Source organism: Lutjanus erythropterus, chromosome 8, assembly GCF_056507025.1.
Source record: "Lutjanus erythropterus isolate fLutEry1 chromosome 8, fLutEry1.hap2, whole genome shotgun sequence".
Lineage (NCBI taxonomy): Eukaryota > Metazoa > Chordata > Actinopteri > Lutjaniformes > Lutjanidae > Lutjanus > Lutjanus erythropterus.
In genome coordinates, this window is record NC_139324.1 from 3,194,687 (window position 1) to 3,215,230 (window position 20,544).

A 20,544-nucleotide genomic window follows, 5' to 3' on the forward strand; every position below is an offset into this window, starting at 1 on the left:
TTATGATCTGTGTGTGAGCTTTAAATACTATTACACATGCTACATTGTACTGACATGAAAATGATTGATGTGGTTCATTTGTAGAATGGCACTGAACAACTGTTCACACAATCTAGGTTTACAGCACACTTACATAGGTCACTGCTGTCACATTACGACAACAACGACACACTAGCTGCACTGCAAAAGATATCTACAGAGGTCATTGAAACTCATATTCAGTCTTTAGCTAGTGTTATAAAAAAAGAAAGAGAATATGTCACTGGGATTGGATACTGGTGCACTTTTCAATGCCAAACCTGACTGGGAGATTTTTTTCCCACCTTTTTTGAGCACTACACTGTAAGAATATGAGATTTAATGACAGGTGTTTTTTTTGCAGTGTGGTCCTTGTAGTTGGAAGCAGCGTGGAGCCTGCGGCCCACCAGCCTCCGTGGCCCCCGTGACGACAGCCGCTGGCGATTGTTTTCATCCTAGTCTCCTGCCTCTGTTAACTTGAAGTCCTCTGCTGCGTGAGAAAATCATAGATGTCGTCCACTTTGCTAAGTCTCTCAAAGAAGGGGATAAGATCGAGGAGCTCCGTGTCTGACATGTCATCAAACCAGGACGCTACGGGAACCTGGAGGTGTGAAGACACAAGATGAGGTGGAATTAGACGACCTTTTAAATATTACGCAATTATCATGTTAATGTTGTCTGAAAACAGTGAACAGCATACTGCGTTGTCGGGATGGAAGATGTAGGAGGCTGGGGAGTTGTCAATGATGATGACTTTGTTCAGGTCTCTTCCTAAACGGCTCAGGTCTTTGACGTAGTTCCCTTTGTGGAAGACACAAGACTCCCTGAAGAGACGGCTCCGGAAGGCCCCCCATTTGTCCAACAGGTCCGACACAGGATCTGCGTACTGTAGTAACAGGAAAATAATAACCAGGGATAAGCTTTAAACAGTGCTGAGCTACATTTGTATGTTTTTTTATAATGCATTTCACACATGCACGGCAACTCTGCAGTATCAACACGCTACTCAGCTGCATGTGCAAACAAAAATGTCCACATTAGTTGTCCCACACTAAACCCTCCAACTCCCTATCACTAAATTTGGGTGAGTGAATGAGCGTATTGTTGAGCGTGTGTCGAGCTCTCTTATCATTTTTTTTCAATAGCATACTTTATAAGCAGAAGTGTATCATATAACAATTTTACTGTAAAACTACAGCGCTTTATCATTTAGACAGACAAGGGACATAGAGAGGACCAGGTAAATTAATACACATGACTAGACAGGTTGTTAAAATCTAAAATGAGAGTTTGTAATTTCTTAGTAAAATGATCCTTAGTTCCACTGAGTGCATATTCAATTTTTTAAGGCCTGAGAAAAACATCACATCCTTTAGACAGGCAGACTGAGATGGTGAGATAGCAGATTTACACACAAGCAGTATTCTATGAAGAGCCAAAAGAGTGCTGAAAGTGATAGTGTCCGTCTCTTTTGTACCACGTCTGGCTTGTCTGGGACTCCAAAAATTGCCAGAAGAGGGCACAGTTGTGCCTTTATCTCTAGAACTTTACTTAGAATATCAAAACATAGCACCAGAAATTTTCCAAGTTTGGGACAAACCCAAAATACGTGTAGTAAGTCGTCTGCTTCTGGATAGCCACAACTGTTTCATCTTGAGTTATGATCTGGAAATATTTTAGCTCTTAATTTCTTTTCTGCTTGCCTGTTTGCTTTCCACTCTTTTACTGATCAGTTTGTTTCCATACAGACTATCAACCAATCAGTATCAGCCCACATGAGTCTGATATTTTTGAGTTCACAATTTACTGAATGTCAGATTACAGACAGACAATTCACAGCACACCAGCATCTCTCATGCAGGGCAGGCAGACTTGAGTCAGCTGATCTCTGCATCTATCACTCTCCCCTGCTTCCATCTCAGTAGGTTAATTTTGAGACCTGGTTTGTATTGATATAAATGCAAAAATAGTCATCATAACAGATCTCTGCCTCATCCTGCATGCTCTGCAGGAACCGACCCTCTCCTAAATCATATGGAGTATTTCCAACATGTAAGAACATGACTAACGTGGACAATCTCCTGTTGTGTGCTACATGTGTGAAAGGGCAAATTCAGACGAAGTCCCAAACTGATTTGCTTGACATTGGAGTTTGGAGTGCATATGTGAAAACAGTTTATGACTACAGAGCTGCACTTAACAGGGCATTTGGGAAATGCTAAATAAGTAAGATGAGAAAAAATATGAAAACTGTGTATGGGAGATAAGAACCAGGGGTCAAATTGGGCTGGGGCCTGGTAATGCCTATGATCTTCTACAGAGGCCGGGGGCCCTATACACTCACAACAACAAGTAGCATAGAACCCCAAAAATTACACAAGAACCCCAGCCACCCATCGTGTCAAAGACAATATCAACTTTGACAAGAGGAAGAAGTGGAACTATCCTCCTGAGCATGAAAGCAGACACAAAGAAAAAAAAGAATTGTGGAAATAGTAATCAGGTAAACGTGTTCTGTCCTCCAGGTTTGATGTACTCAAATAACAGGACTGTTAAGTTGATGTTCTTGCCTACAGTGCTGTGCAGCCATCTCTAGTCTGACTGTCTTGTTGACTGAGCTGGGCAGTGAACCTCTTGGCTGTTCTGTGACTTTGTGCCTGACAAAGGTGAGAGTGAAACACAACTATTTACTGTGTTTGACAAACACCAGCAGTCCAGACAATATGTGGGCATGATGTCACTCCTCGTAGACTCAGATTATTTTAAAACAAGACAATATTAACAATTAATGATGAATTTAAAATATGTTATATTTTCTACAATTTCTTATTTATGTTAATGTTCTTACCTTAAGATTCTATAGAAAATATTGCGTTCAATAAATATTGTTTGTTTATAGCTCATTCTGTATAGATCTACTTATTTTTAGACTGACAGATAAAGCAAACTGGTTTAAAGGTGGAAAGTTTGTAGTGGGAGCACTGGAGAGTCACGTGTAGCCGTGTGGCTCACAGGTCAGGAAGAAGGGCCACTCAGCAGAATTTTACTCAGAGCCTGAGAGAGGTCAGGACCGGCTCTGATCTTCTGTGTCGCTAGCGGACACTCGACTTCACACACTTACTTTAAGCTCAGAGCAGAGGGTTGCCTGACCTTGTTATAGTTTAGTTACAGTTTATCAAATGATATCAATCAGCTTATGAAGTCTACATGCGCATGTGAAACCACGGGAAAGGAGGAAAAAAAATCCTCAGACTCTATTTTGTGGACTTTAGACCATTGTTTTTTAAACTGGGTCAAATACACAGTCTGTGGCATTAATGGATGCAGATGTAGTTCTTGTCTTTGGATTTGTGCATTGTGTCTTGCGTTTAAGAGGGTGTGTTTGTGTATTTGTATATGTGTTACATTTCCATTGTGGGATATCTCCTGGAGCAACATGATGATTATATGAATACATGATGTTTATGTTTGTGTCTTTGTTTGGATGTGTTGTGCTGTTAGATGATGGTGTAAATGGTCAACATGCTGACATTACGACATTTTCCTTAAAAACAAAAAACATCTATATTTGCATTACATAATCCCTTTCGATCATCACTTCTGAGTGTGTGGTGGAGTCTGTATCTGCAGAGACCCTGTCTTCTACCTGGATTTCTTTATATTTATCTCATTATTTTGCAGTGCTCAGGTTTCACTAATCCTGATGCATTTACGAACAGCTCAGACAAATCCTGCTGACTCTGCCTTTAATGTGCATCGCAGCCTTGAAACCACAGAGCCTCCCATAACAAATCCCAATTTCCCCCTTGATAAGAGCCACACACATATTTACACTCAAAAGCAACAAAACAGACACATGCAGCTGAACTACACTGAAGAAATTAAGTGACAATGCAGGTTGAAGTATTTCCTCATGAGGAAAATAAACAAAAAAAGGTAAAAAGGTAAAAGTTGCAGTAACTAAAATCCTTTTGGCCACTTGGGGGCAACATACAATATGTGACAACCATAGAGACATTTCAGCTTGGACATTTTCAAAAGACCAGCATCTGTTTTCAGACAATGTACATAAAATATACCCATGATACTGTCAGCTGCTGTAGATAAACATCTTAACTAAAGCCTAACTTATCTCATGTGATTGAGTCACTGACTTTTAACTGACCAAATGCTTCACAAAGTTAAGACTGAGGTTAAAACACTTTGAAGTAAATGTTAGAGGTTAAAATGTCTGTGCAACCGCCTGACAGGTATCATAAATATATCTTTATGTGGCAGGTCATGCTGGGCTTCCAGTAATTCTGAGCATAATGTTTTGAAACAACAGGTGTCACTTTCAGCATCAAGTCTGTTTGTGTCCACGTGCAGAGCGCCAGCCTGCTGTAAGGAGCCTGATTTTAATCACTGGAGTAAATGAGAGCGGTCTGACCTTGGATAAACTTGCGGTGAACAAAACACACTCGAACAATTCTCCCATCCTCTTGAGGAATTCATCTACGTGGGGTCTCTTTAACACATATACCTGGGTGGAGACACAAAAGACACATGAGTTCCATGAAAAGTTCCGTATGAGTTCTATGAAATCCACAGTAGCTTCAGTTATTAGTGATGAAATCAGGAACACAAACTAATGAAGGGGGAATGTCTATAAATAAAGAATATGACCTGTGTGTTAAGAAATTCTGAGGACAAAAATATATTGCAACATACCCCACCTGCACTTTGTATTTTTAATTTGTTAGAGCAAGTTAGAATATCTATCTGTGCACATTTAAGATTTTTTAATATAACACACATTATATTATATAACAGTCTAAAACCATAGCAATTTTGTCATTATTAAGGTGTTAAATTGTATAAAAAGGAATAATATTTGTGCATTTTATGGTGTTTCACAGTCTCAGAACAGATTTAAAGACATAATATGTAAGTATTAATCGAATTGCAATTATGTTAACTGATATTGCAATTGTGATATGATTTGCGATACTAGAGGAAATGACGATTTCTAAAGGGGGTCCAGATCCCCAAGGGGGTTGTCATAGATACTGTGGGGGACCCTGCCCCCCCTTAATTTTTTTAAATAAAATTTTAAAGCTTTAAATATGTCTGAAAATATGTACACATTAACATGAATCCAACACAGCAAAGATAAATTAGCCCATTTATGAAAAACCTAGCTAACCTACTAAGTAACTAATGGTGAACTAGTTAGCTATGTATTAATGAAACACACTGGCCAATTATCTATACTTCTGTCCCAAGCGTAGCTTTGGCTTCACAAGGACGAGACTATGACAGACCCTCCACCTCAGTAGAAGTGCAGAAGCTGAGGCTAACACAGCTAACATTAGCCATGCTGCTTACTTAGCAGCTACAGGGTACAGACGAGAGAAGACCCAAAAATATTCAATACAATATGTATGTAGTAAGGGGCCCTGCTCCAGGGGTTCTTGGCCTGAAAAACGTTGAAGACGCCTGCTATAGAATGTGATGTGGAGGACGTCTCTGCAGCCTGACAATGTTTAATTCAAAATGGTATTTTGATACACAAAATAAAGATGCTGTAATTTGAAAACAGCAGTAGGACACACTGAGATTTCAAGAAAATCTTGATTAATTGTTCAGCCGTGTCTTAAAGTAGCAAGGGATTATGGGATTTATTGTCAAACTGTTAAGCAGCCAAAATCTATCTGATGTGACTCGGGCAGAAATCATGAAGTAATAATGTATTTAAGTTTCATTTACATTACGTTTAGTCACCTCCACTGGCTTCCTTGCTCACACTCATATCTGATGTATCTCATTTCCCTCAAAGTTTTAGTAGCTAGCTGCTAGTAGGGAATGCACTGTTAACTGGAATTAATTATGGATTTCTATGATTTTGACCATTGTGGGAAATATTTGGGATAATTTAAGTGCACAACTCAACATATATATAACATAAGTCTAATGTTTAAGATATTTTAGATAAGCAAAATGTTACAGCTTTAACATTATTGTCTTTCATATTGATAAGTCTATGTTGTTATAGTGACATCAAATAATGCAAAAGAAAAGACAAGGCTGTAATATTTATTTAAAGAACACTACATGTTAACATCCCAACAGGAGTTTTTATCTATTTCCACTAAGATGCTGGCGGCCTTGTTTCTGAACCAAGTCATCCCGAATAGGCCTTCCCCACTTTTAACAAGCCTATCCTGGATTACTTGAAACAGACCCAGGCCCTTTGGACAACAAAGCTCCTCTGTCTTCGGGGAGGCCCAGCACAACAGTCTGCAGTTACCATTTAACGCCTGCAGGGAATAGTCATGGCCATTCCCCAGCACCAATGAGCGGGGCATAATATGCACTGCGGAGTGAGATTGATGGCCAGTGATTTCTGAGAAGCCTGCCAGGGTTTCCTCATTTCGTCAGGCCATGGAAATAGCCACCTGCTGCTTGGAGCCATCAACAGAGCGGGCCACAGCACTGTCAGGGCGTTAGCACAGTGCTCCCAGTGCAAACTGGAGCCAGTATGGAGGATTTTGGAATTTTACTTACTTAATTTTGAATTTTAGAGTTCATCGTACTGGTCAGGTCAGATGGTGGATAACACAGATTGTGGTTACTGGTGTGTGGTGCAGTACAGTGATGGTGCTCTGTATCAATCCTGCTGTTTACACAAATCTTTGGGGGAAGTGAAACAGGAAGCAGGCTGGTGGAAACTTCCACGATGGCTTGATGCTTTCTGCTTTGGCATTGTGGTGATGTGATTGAAGCAACATAACATGCAACACAACAGCATATCAGATATATCCTACCTGGTGAACTGTTCCATCAATTTCCACTGGAATGATAAAATCAGCATTGTTCACTGGCTGTTGAAGACAAAAGTAGCACTGTTAAACACACGACAAGAACGTTTTTCATTTTAAACTGACACTCGGTCATAGAGATGAGAGTGATAGCAACAAATCTGCAGTGGAGATGTGTCAAATAGATATGAAGACGGCGCCTCAAGGTCTTCTAAATAACACAACACTGTAAATAATATGACTCTTGTTGCTTCCATCATTGAAATACAGCCACTACAGAGAGTGACAAGGCTCATAAACATATCTGATTTATTTAGACAGGTCTCACACCTGAAATATGCTTCTCAAATGTTAGTATCGCCCCAAGTGTGTCCTATATAAGGCATTACACCATGGCCTGAATTGGTGTAGTATGAGGTAATGCAGGAAAGACAGAACAAGCTTAACGTCAACCGTAAACAGAAAGTGTGAGCATGTATTCAGAGCGTGCACAGTAATTCTCCCCAAACTCTCATGCTGGTTTATGTTCTGCCCTGCTTCTCCACCTCTACGCTTTCATTGTGAGCAGTGTCTCTGTCTTTCTTTCACTGTTGTTCTTTTTTTTATCAATTCCCACACCAGGGACACCAGGACAAATAATGTTTTTTTAATCCTATTTCCCTCCTTTATACTTTAAATATTATAACTGCTATTTTAACCTAAATATTTAAAAACTAAATATCAGCAAATGCATCGATATCAGAACTTTTGGTAACACTGTCTTTGACGGGCATGTCTATAGTAATCATAAAGCATGTTATAATGTCTTAAGCATCTTAATACCTCATAACTGCAGGTCACTCACTGACATTTTTGCAAGGATCATAAACAATTATAATTCTCATGATGTTACAATGCATTACAATTACCGTTGTAATGCATTGTAACGTGATTATGAGTTACTCTGATCACTGGCCACTTAAAGTGAAGTGATGATGTTCTCGAATAAAATAATCAGTGGTGGAGAATAACAAAGTGCATTTACTTGAGTATTGTACTTTTGACTCCACTACATTTCTAGGTAGGTTGTTGTTACTCATTACTTTTAGACTAATCGTAACTTTGAAGTCAGCTGTTGGTGTTTTTTCTTTTCTAAAATGTGACTGGCCACACGCTGTGTTCTTCACAGAAGGAAACCAATCACAGTACTCACTCTCAACTGGGATTGATGTAAAAACAGAAACACATCATCCAGACGCTCTGTAACAAGAACAAGCAAGCTCTCCCTCTTTCATTCAAACAAAACTCAGTAATGATGACAGCAGGAGAAAGACTAAATTAAATCTCAGATGTTATTATAATTTTAAAAAAGAGAAATAATCCCAGGTAGCTTTTAATGTTGGATTGTTTTTATTGGGGTGAAAAATACCTCATAATTCATGTATATCCTGACAGAAAGAAATCTCAGTTATTTAACAGACTTGGAGAACTCCTTACAGTTGACTTCAATCTAATTTCATGTGGTGATTTTAATACAGTTACATCAGAAAATAACATCAGCTGTCCTTTTTGTTTTTGATTGTATTTCTATGTTGAAATTTTCATAGGTGTTTCTATAGACTTTGTGTAGCAGAGTGGTTCTACAAACAAGTCAGTGCATCATTATGTGGTTTCAGAGAGTTACAAGCTTCTGTAAATGCATCATGAAAACAATACAGTAATGTATTGATATTAGAAAATGTACTTTGTAATCTGTAATTTTGAATACTTGAGTATTTTTAAAAGCAAGTACTCTATTACTTTAACTTGAGTAAAATTTTGACTGAGCAACTTTCACTTGTAGTTATATATATTATTATATACTATATTAGAAACAATAACAATACTTTCATCAATACACTCCTGGTCTTATTTACTGTATTATAATACACTATGGTCCTTGCAAAAAAAAACAAAAAAACAAAAAAAAAAAAGTTTTATAATGTGTTTATTATTGTTATAAATCATTATGAATATTTAGAAGTGCTTATATAATTATACAGTGCCATAAACAGATTATAATGAATTGTAACGATGTGTATAATACCTTGGAGACATGGGCATCCTAGAAAGTGTGACTGATTTTTTTTACTCTGACCACAAAAATCCAGTATTGGTCGGCATTTAGTTCTTTAAATCAGTTCAATTTATCAATAACGTTCTGCCAGGCTTTTCTGTTGCATGTGCAATATTAATAAATATTTATAGACACTGTCATAGTTTTTAACAATTCAGTATATATAAATATTTGCACCTCAAATTCTAATGTTATTCATAGTGACTGGTATACTGCACCAAAACACTGTTTACATTTTAACACCTACACTGATATTTTACATATATTGCAATGAATCTGTACAGCATTATTTTATTTTTTTATACATATTCCTGTCTGCATTATTATAATATCCAGATTAACTGTTACATTGCTTATATTCTTTTAGCGTCATCATTCATCTGTATAATATTATTTATTTTGTTTGTCACGTTCAACACTATGAGTGAAAATTATAAAAGTGGTAAACTCTGCTCATCGTCTCTCTCTGCTCCTTTGCAATATTCATCCATTCTGCTCTAATGGTCACTGTGTTAACATACTGGTGTACACACTGCACTTTAAAATGCTAACAGGCAAATGACTCATAGTTCAGGATTCTGTTTCTGATTGTAATTGTACCTTTCCTGTGTGCTGTTGATGTCTTATTATCTTTTATATTTTTATACATTTGCTTTTTTATATATCTATATGTCTGTGTTAACACCTTGGGCTGTGAGACATGCAATTATGTTCCTGTATACTCTGTCAGTGCAAATGACAAATAAACACTTGAACTTGAATATACCCTATACTGTGAAATTAGTGCCCATTGTCCTGTGATCTATTACTGATCTATCTATTTAAATCATTCATTTCCATCATAACCATATAATCATATATATTTTTTTTATTTTAATATTTATTTTTTTCCAGGAAGGATGATTAGGCTCATCACAATTGGATCTACATTCATTTTTAAATCACTCATGATTTGAATTCTGGTCCAGAGTGATGCCACTGAAGAGCAGAATCAAAATATATGAGTTCCCTGTCTTTATCATTATGGAAAAATCTGAAAATTAGACACTGTTTAAGACACTGTACTGTATGTTCAGTGTTTATTTTGTGGTTACAATTTTGTATGACAGTTACAACATACAGGAGTACATATCATAACATCTGTTGACATGTTTGGCCTATTTTCAGCAGTGGTATTGGTAATATTCTAAATGGGTCATCTCAAACTGGAAGAAGTGGGCCAGCTTTTAAAAACTTGGTGCACTTGTCTGACTAACCTGCTACAGAACCAGTTGGGTTGAGGTGACTTCATGGTAATACTGAGCAGCTTCATTTCATATGTACATTTGTTTAATTTAATCCATTTTTGCCATGAAATTAAATAGGCATACTTCACATTCTAAAAGATGAAGAAAGGAGTCACCCGGCACACCAACTTTCCTCTGTCTATCACATGATACAACTAACTCCAAAACTGTGTTACCGAACACTATTTTTAGCATGTGTGTCAAAGTAATAATGAGTTTTATTATCCACCTTGTGTTAAACATGAGGTTCACAGAGGATGACCCTGTTTACACATAGCTGCTGGTGATATCCAGTGACATCCTTTAGGACAGTCTGTGACCTGAGAAGGACTAAACACCACATGGCATTCATTACATAATTTGTCGTGACATGGGAGCCTTGACTTTGGCATTGATTACTTTGTTCGCTAAATGCTACCTTAAAAGGTATCAAACGGATCAAAAGTAAGGCACTTATTTGTGGTAACAATGTAAAACTCAGCACTTTATCTGAAATCTTTTCTTACAGTCTGTTAAAACTGATTGATTAAACAGTTTGCAAATTATGTTGTGCAGAGTTTCTATTTAAAAAGGTGTGTAGCTGTAGTTTTTTTTCTTACATGAAAGTACAGTATTTATATATAAATGACAAAAGTTAGCATTGTCTTCACAAGCCATTTTTTAAATAAATATTGGTGATACTTTTGTAACGTGTATCTACTAAAACCTGATGTTACGTTGCAGCTAACAGCTTAATTTGTCATTTGCAGCAGTTTTCATTCTTCAAAAGCAGATTGTAATGACTTTTTTTTACATCTCACTTGGATTTTAGGGCACAGGTGGCCTATGTGTCATGAAACCAGAGCACCCATAAAATATAGGGTTAATGTTTAGGTGGCACATGAGCCCAGCCCTTTACGATAAAAATAGATATAAATAAATCGTCTACCCTCTAAATATATGCAAAATGATGAAGTGCAAATCCTATTGCTATTTTTGCCTACTTTAGCTTGGCAAGTAAATTGTTTGCTTTGACAGTCAATATGGAAGCCTAACAGCAGATACTCAGTGACTCCTTGCTATTTTTAAATAGTAGCAAACATGACATTTTAAGCAATTAAAGGCTGAGGGTATAAAAACAGCTGTAAAAGCTATTTGGTCCAAATAAACAAGTCTTTCTGATACAAAACATTTGCACTATTTCATCTCTGAATGGAAAAAAAGTAGCTTTACTTAAATTAGTTACCCAGCAACAACAGTTCACCCCCCTTTGTTTGTTTACTTCCCCTAAATAAATCATATTAATTTAACTTTGTTTCACTTTATGTTTCTCCTCTGGTCATCCACCCACCTGCAGTGGCTCTACGCCCCTACAGGGGGGCCCGCCCCCCCAAGTTAGGGAACCACTGCTGTACTGTATATCCAGTCAGATAGTTTAGGTGTGATTCTCAGTCTCGAATTTGTTGCTGTGATGACACCTTCTATCGCCTCAGTACAGTGGGGCTAAATGTCAAATCCAGTAACATTTCAGAGCATAATTTAAACTCAAAGTAAACAATTTAAAATGAAAACTTATTGGCTTTTAGCACCGTAAACCAGATTTTCATTGAGCTCCACTGTACCACAGTAACTGCAGACATGTTTCTGTACTGTAAACATCTCAACAGTGAAAGGTGGAAAACTGGTGAGAGGATTGATATCATTCTCATGTCTATGAGGCTACAGTTGGCAGCCAGTTAGCTTAGCACAAACACTGACTACAAGGGGAAACAGGGAGCCTGACTCTGCTTGAGATACACCCCCAACACACACACACATCACCATCACCAGCTTGTCTATAGCTCACTATTCAAGACATAATTCCAAGTTTGCTCATTCTGTGCAAAAATATTCTGTGTAAAAATGAATGAAGTTGTGGTTTTATGGTGGAGGCTGCTTGCTCAGGAACTATAACTTCCTGCAGGCTCTGTTTAACTTCACCATGATGACAAAACTCCAGGATGTTACTGTGGTGTTCTGTTGGTCACATTTTATATAGAGGGGAAACAGCGCTCAACTGGCACAAACCAGCCTTATGCTAGTAACAGCACTCTGCTAGTAATAAGCAGGTCAGCTTTCTAAAAATGCTCACATTGTTACAATTTAATTAGATAATTATCTGCTTTAATGACAAAGAAATCACATTTTTCTTTGAAGAAAAATATTTAGACCTGGGAAGTGATATTTTTAAATCCTGGGAAAAGCTTCAAACCTAATTGACAACATTGACTCTCCTTTCATCCCCCCACCCACATGGACCTGTGACACAAAGAGGAATGGACTGAGAGCACAGCCATGTTTCCATCGAACTGTCAAACAAAGTGGACTGCTAATTTCAAGCAAATTCAAGCAAATGAGGAACAAAAATAAAATATTATTTAGGCATGTTTCCATCAACTGACTTTTTTTTTTTTTTTTTTTTTTTTTTGACATTTCCATCAATCTTTTCTAATACAGTATTTCAAAATATGCATAAAAATACACTGATGGAAACAACTTTATACAACAAATACAACCCCAATTCCAAAAGAGCTGGGACCCTGTGTCAAACATAAAAGCAAACAGAATGCAATGATTTATAAAAACGTTGGGATTCTACATTCAATTGAATACAGTACAAAGACAAGATATTTAATTCAAATAGTTCAAATTTCAAAGTTCATAGTTCAAACTGATTAACATTTTTTGTAAATAGATATTTAATAGATAATACAATTTGATGCTGCAACATGTTGCAAAATATTTGGGACAGGGGCGTGATGACCAAGTCAATACATCACCATCTCTTTCAACAATACTCAGTAAGCATTTGGGAAGAAAGGACACAGAGGCAGTGGTGTCTCTGAAAAAGACATTGTCTGGATGGCAGTAGATGCTGCTCCACAACCTGTATGTACCTTTTAGCGTTAATGGGGCCTTCACAGATGTGACAGTCAGCCGTGCCATGAGCACTAACACACCCCCGTACCATCACAGATGATGGCTTTTAAAGTTAACGCTGGTAACAATCTGGATGGTTCCATTTTTCTGAAAACAATATGAAATGTGGACATTTGGGTGTTGTTGGTATATGTCTTTCTCTTTGCATGGTAGAGTCTTAACTTGCATTTGTAGATACAGAGACAAAGACAAACTGTGTTTACTGACAACTGTTTTCCAAAGTGTGCCTAAGCTCATGTAATATCTTCTATAACAGTGTTTCCCAAACTTTTTGTTTCTGGGGACCTGCTTTTTAAGAATGACAAATCATCATGACTCAGTTCACAATATGCCTTATTAACAAATCTTGGGAGAGATAATTTGTGCAGTATTGAACATTCGTCACCATTGTTATTGTCATTTCCACACCACCATATATTATCTTGACACATGCGTATGCACATTAAATACTTCATAAATAAAGCATAAATGCATTTAGGTGGAGTTAACAGGACACCTCAGTCTTTTATTTCCTCTCATCAAGAAAATTGACTGTTACAAACAGGCATTCCACAATAAAAAAAAAAAAACACGTCCCTTTTTGAAACATGTTGCAGGCATCAAATTCAGAGTGAGTGCATATTTGCAAAAAACAATTAAGTTTATGTATTCAATTGAAAATAAGTCAAAAAGCATTTGCAAATCAATGCATTCTGTTTTTATTCACATTTTATATTTGTACATCCCATTGTTTTTGGAATTGGGGTTGTATTTTCACCAGTAGGCCTACTGTCTAATACCATCAGAACGATTTGAATGGTGCTACTACCACAAAAATATTCTTTTCATAATAAAAAGTCAATATGGACAGAACTCCCATTGAGAGGAATTATATATTTACTTTTATAAGCTGACCCTCAAATTACATCTTTGAATACTTTGATTATAATCTCAGTAAACAGTACACAAAGATGTCTGCTAGTGGTTGACAATCTGTCAATGATCCCAGTAAGGAACATATGAAGAGACAGTAGGTCACACAGGCCAACTTACCTTAAATGAACTATGCACTAGTGTTTCATCCAAATCAATGACAACACAGATCTTCCCTGCATCATTTGATTTCATCCGTGGGAGCAGCGGTTTGGCTGGAACCTGAGGACAAAAGGAGAGTTAAGACCTCATTTATCACAAAGTTTGTCCCTAACTACAGCGCTCTTTTAAGTTTAAAGTCAATACGAGCAAGTCATTACTTTTAATATGAGAAATTACCATGTCGATTTGTCCTGTAGGACTCATTGTGTGTGTGTGTATGTGTGTGTGTGTGTTTGTGTGTTTCTTGTCACTTAAGTGTCTGAACTGTGTCGTGGTGTTTCGGGTGAGGGATTACAAGAAGCCTCGGACGCTACAGCTGCTGCCATGTTGATGGAACATGTAAGTATCACCAGACTGTGCCTTGTCCTTCAACAAGTGGCCAGGCATCAGTGTTTGTTAATGTGATTCTGATGCTAAAAACAAGCTGGCATGGGCGAACAGGCTGCCTGTAACACTGATGCATGTGTTAGTGAAGTGCCACGTGAGGATAACGGCAGAGCTGGAGTTTGACACAGATACCATGCAATCTGCCAAGCTGAGATCTCCTGTAACTTATTCACTGCCACACTTGGTAGTACAGTCCTAATGATGCAAAAATAGACTGACATAGATTGATTCTGGGATAATTTAAAGTTTCTCCCTCAGTTCTGAAAACTCAGTTTAATCTACCCCAACACTTCTCAGCTGAGGTGCAAAGACATATAATACCTGCTCTATTGGTGGAATGCAGTACTCGCATTCACAAGGCTCAGAGGATTCATCGTCGCTCTGCTCCTCTTCTGAATCCTTGCTTTGTTCAGAGGCCTTGTTGCGAGCATCCCTTTCCTCGTTTTCTGCCAGTTCTGAGACAACGCTGTGAATAATATCGGTGGGAGGTTTTGTGTCCCTTGAGATTTCACTGAATCCACTGTCATCGTCCGACTCAGGAGGCTGTTCGTTGCTTGTTTTTACCACAACAGAACAGTAGGCAAAATCTTCATTCAGGTCAACAACTTCAGTAATTTCAAATCTGACTGTTTTGGACTCCTCTGGGCTCCTCTGGACATGTGGCTGTAACTCAGTCTCTTGCAGGGATAAAAGAGCATCTTCTCTTTCGTTGCCAGAAGCATCCCCTTTAAATTTTCCATGGATTATCTGATCGTATAATCTTCCCATAATAAATCCATTCAGGGCTTGTTTTACAGATGACTGGATGCTTTTAAACTGATATGCATAGTATTCCTCAACATCTGACTGGCGCATCTCTTCATTTTTCTCATGATCAACAAGAGACCAGTATGGCTCCATTTCTGAACAGGCAATAAACAGTTCCTCAGGCTTAAGCTCATCACGACCAGTGTCTGAGGTGTCATCACCGAGAGCTTCATAATTCTGAGTGTCATCTTCATAAGCATCACCTTCGACGGAGATGTCATCTGCACATGGCGCACACATACCAGAGGGCAGGCGGACCTCAGCTTCTTCTTCATCACAGATTTCAGATACCTGGCCGTCAAACTCACAAGCTTCTTCTTCAAAAGAGTCCTCTTCATCCTCCCCTTCCTCACAATCCTCTCCATAAAGGCCATGGCCTTCTGATTCATTATCTTCAACTTCGTCCTCTGCCAAACTTGATTCTGACTCTACAATCCAGTCTTCGGGTTGTTTCTCTGACTCAGATGAGGTATCATCCCTCGGACTTGAATCTTCCTCATGAGTATCTTCACATTCTTCTTTTGTGGCATCTAAACATGTATCAGTTTCCTGTACATTCATTTCCTCATTGATTTCTTTATATTTATATGCATTTTTGGCAAGTTTCTGCGCCTTAGAATGAACTTCTTCAAGATGCAGGCGGTCGTGAATATCTCCCCCATCGAAACAGGAGATGTAATGTCGCTTTTGTGCAAATGCACAAAAATAGTCAGCTCTGTCGAATAGATCGAAGTAATCCTCAATAACAACATCCACGGTGGGTGTTTTCTTTTTACCCTCATTACTTTCCTCGTTAATATTGCTTTGCTCCATTTCTTCATCATCTTCAAAAGATTCCCACTGCGTCTGCTCATCACTTGAATCTTCCTGAGCTTCTTTCTCGGATTCTCCAGATGAATCAGAGCAGGGATATGAGGGAATACTGCCGTCGGGACAAGTCTTAAAGGATTTGGTTTCAATAGAGGAGCATTCTGAGGAGCCGTCTTCTTCAGTGCAAAACTCTGAGGTCTTGTCAGAGCTGCATGGCTCTGAAGCAGCACATTCTTGAGTTGTTTCGGAGTGATCAATTTCACACACTTCGCAGTGATCTGTGTGCTGGTGTGTCTCACAGCATTCACTTAGAAAAGTAACATCCTCAGTGTGGTCAAAAGAAACACGAGCAGGCGAACTAAAATGTAAGGAATTTACATCCTCTGATAATCTGCAGCACTCTGTTTCATTCTGCTCATCTTCTTGTTCAGTTGGATAGCTCTCTTCATCATCAGCGTTGGTGCATTCAGTTTGATTGTCAAGTTCGTCAAGTTCAGGGCCACAGTCCAATAAGTCCATTGAATCAGAGATGTTAGATGTGAATGCGGTCGTTTCACATTGCTCAGAGTCCTCTGTTGATGGGTCTGGCTCAGAGTCAAAGCACTCACTCTGCTGATCTGGAGGCTCGTATTGTTGCACTGACTCGAGCTTGTCTGAGCACTCAGGTATGAAATCAGACGTTTCACACTGCTCAAAACTGTCACAGTTCTCCGCCAATTTGTCTGGCTCGGATTCAAACTGTTGATCAGAGGGTTTACATTGCTGAAATAATTGGAGGTGTTCTGCACAATGTTCACAGCAAGGACTACATTTGGAAGCTAAGCTATGATTAGCACAGTGCTCAGAGGACTTGCAAGGTTTAAAACACTCACGGTGTTGAGTACATTCATCGAATGGTTGGCTTAACCCAGAAGCCTCACACTTATCAACGGTCTGGTCTGGTTCAAAAAATCCATCACTTGCTGAGTCTTGCTCAAAGCTCTCAGAGTGTCCATTGCAACATGTGCAGGATTCAGTCTCATCTCTATTCATGTTGCAGTGTTCCACACAAAGGATTGAAGGGTCAATTTCTCTGTTGACAACAGTCTGCTCAGTATATTCCATGAGGACCTTCATGCCAAGTTCTGCACTTCCCTTTGAAGGGCTGGTTAAATCTGCAGCTCCTGTTAATTCTGGAAGCTGGCATTGTTCAGTAAGCATGACTCCAGTGGACAGCTCCCCCTCTCCGGACACTTTACTTTGCTCAGAGTTTTCCAGATACATCAGGAAATTATTTCTCTGTCTTGACTTTCACCTGTTGAGAGCTTTTTACTCCGTGCATTGGTTCCAGATCCTGCAGAGTCCCGAGTCCAAATGTCTGGCAGGTAACCGTAGGGTCCATTCAGAGCAGACAGTCACCCAGCTGGTGGGGGGAGTCACTGAGACCACATGCCCCGAGAGAGTAACAGCAACAGGAGCAGCATGCACGTTGACATGACAGGTTGTCACAAACCAAAACTGAGCCTAGCACTTGACTCGACCCCTCCTTTGCCAGAGACCAAGCAATTTATTTTGGGGGCTTGGAAAGACGTGACAAATAACTTCTGGAATATCAAATCTCTATAAAAGGCTGAACTAAGGCATTAATATGAAACTGACACCTGAGAACGTCTTGACCACTTGATCTTCAGACCATAACTGCCAAAAGTCATGTTGTTTTCCAAGAATATACGTAGTTAAACCATAGGCTGTGTTGTCAATTGTCCAAAATTGAATAGTGGTGGACTACCAAACATTGTATTAGCATATGTAAACATCCTAATATTCACAGTTTTTGTATTCAAAAAAGCTTTACCCAGAAATTCTCTATTTATTAATTAAAGCCATTTAACGATAAGTTCAATTATAAGCTTCTATAATTAAATGCTTCTAAATCCAGTATAGGTTTAGAGACTAAAACATATGCTTAATTACTCCTGATACTAAATCATATTACAGTTTTCTGCAGTAAGCCACACTAGTGTAATGCGTCTTGCTCGTGACACATCTACAGTAGCTGCTCTTGGATTTTTGCAATGCAGTTATGTTCCAGTCTGTCCACCATTTCCGTGTCTTCTTGGGACGCCTGATCATCCTGATTGATGTCTGGACACGGAGTACTTTTCAACACTGCCGTACATTACTTCCCGGCCCAGCAGAGATGCTTTTGTAAACACGAAAAGGTTTGAGCCAAGAAAACATGTGTTTTACGCATCACGCGGCTGCCAATCACGCTGACCACATGCTGCTCAAAGACGATAACGAGGGAGGGTACGGGGAAACGGATATCACCAGAAAGAGCAAGAGCGAGGGATGAACTTACTTTCGAGAGGGTCCCGTTTTCTTCAACCAGCAGGGGGGCATTGTTTTTAAGTGGAGGCGGCTCTGAGTCTTTGTGGCACAGACAGCAGAAGAGACTGTGGAGAAGACCTCTGCTGCGAGGCTTCTTTGACGGGGAAACCTGGTTGGCACCTGGAGAAGGGGAAGACAGAGAAAAGAGACATAAGGCCTGACGCTCACACTGTTCCAGCATGACCAAGATGCACAGATCCCATTTATATTTTTCCTGATACTTGTACTTCCACTGTGAGATAGAGCTGCAACTGTTAGTGGCTTAATTGATTAGTCAATAGAAAGAAAACTAGTTGCCAACTGGTCCAAAAACCAATTAATAATTTCAACTATTTTTCAAGCAAAAATGCTGGCTCCAGTTTATTGAATTTACTGTTGTTGGGACAAAAGAAGCAACTGAAGACGTCAGTCAGCTCTGGGAAATTGTGATGAGCATTTTTCACTTTTTTGTCATTTTATAGACAATTAATTATGAAAATAATGGGCAGATTTATCGATAATGAGAATTATCATTAGTTGCAGCCCTAGTGTGAGAAAGTAAGCTGATGTCAAGCTGTGAACTCTGCAAAATGGAATTAATTGTGATGATTCTTTAGTGTGTGAAGATATGGATTCAGTCATACTGTTTATCAACATACTCTTTGGATTTAATATCTTCATTTGATGTTGTTCTTTATGTAATACTGTTGTTACAGTTTCATTCTGTCAATGACTAAGAAATAGTAAGTGTTTCAGCAACATGTGGCCAGAACTTGATCCCTTACATGATGTAAGAATTGGCACCGGTGCTGATCTGGTGTAGCTGATCTGTGCATCACTCTGGTCTGCCGGCTGGACCCCTGCGGTGTCTGTCATGTCATATATTGATTGAGTATGGCTATTTCAGTTGTGCAGCCAAAGGTTATAAGACATTACATAACAACGTATACGTGTGCATTTCACCCCCGAAAATAGTCAGGTGAAAACACCCTGGACCTTTTCATTTCCAATATATATTTTGTTGTTTTGCTCCCATAAAGTATGTGACTAACATTAAACTTATACACTGAAGCACAGAGTGGTGTGCATCTTACATCTCAATGTACAACCCTGTGTTGTAGAATGATAATTAAAATAACCCTGTAACCTTGTAATTTAATTTAAACATAGGCAACATTATTTCTATTGTTATATACTGTACAGTATAGGTTGTTAAGTAATTATTTTTGGGGTGACCATGCAGATGAATCTCACAATTGTCCATCATGACTGGTACAGCAATGCTAGGAAAGGAAAAATGATTTTTGAATGCATTGTGATTCTAGTTTGAAAGTCTATTAATGGATGCAAAAAAGTCAATAATTGGAAATTTAAAACCCAATTTTAGACATTAAGATGGCCAGAAACAAAAGACAGAGATGTATGTTCTTTACGGCTGAACCAACAGGACAGTGAAATGAGATAGATATAAACAGTGTTTATAGAGTTATAGAGTTTTTGTATTTTAGCTTGAGCATGAGCAAACGCAGATGCACACAATCCCGCCAGCATCCCCTGGCCTTGGTGTATGGAAGAATTTTGGCTTTTATAAAGTGGAGGGAACCTAGAGAAAATCCACACTGTCTGCAAGCTGTGTCTAACTAAACCTGTTAGGGATCATTACAGGTATTCAAAGTAGCATGTAGTCCCATAGTGAGAAAACTAAAAGAACATAAAAAAATAAATACATAAATTATAGATTTTTATGCATCATGATGCATCGGTAATCGTTATAACCACATCCTAGACTTCTGAATCCGATTAAATTGAATCTTGAGGTGCCAAGAGGTTCTCACCCCTACAAAGTAACAGCGCATGATGTTGTATCATCTTTAACAATCTTTTTTTTTTTGCTTGATTATACTGCTATATTATAATATTAAGAATGACATACAGAAATAGTTGTGATGTACAGTATATA

The 20,544-nt window shown here is 38.5% G+C and overlaps 1 protein-coding gene across 2 annotated transcripts in view; it reads right to left on the reverse strand.

Annotated features, from left to right (window-relative positions):
• LOC146322307 (carboxy-terminal domain RNA polymerase II polypeptide A small phosphatase 1-like) overlaps positions 1 to 20,544 on the reverse strand; it is a 35,620-nt gene continuing 15,076 nt past the window's right edge. Inside the window, exons 2-7 of one of the 2 annotated variants that reach the window (XM_084724253.1) lie at positions 18,577 to 18,725; positions 14,190 to 14,291; positions 6,825 to 6,881; positions 4,448 to 4,540; positions 719 to 904; positions 1 to 619 (exon numbers count right to left, since the gene is read on the reverse strand). In XM_084724253.1, the coding sequence (XP_084580379.1) occupies positions 491 to 619; positions 719 to 904; positions 4,448 to 4,540; positions 6,825 to 6,881; positions 14,190 to 14,291; positions 18,577 to 18,725 (716 nt within the window). In that variant the 3' untranslated portion in view covers positions 1 to 490. Of the gene's footprint in view, positions 620 to 718; positions 905 to 4,447; positions 4,541 to 6,824; positions 6,882 to 14,189; positions 14,292 to 14,939; positions 17,757 to 18,576; positions 18,726 to 20,544 lie in introns of those variants that run through there. The other variant, XM_084724252.1, reaches the window with a different exon arrangement.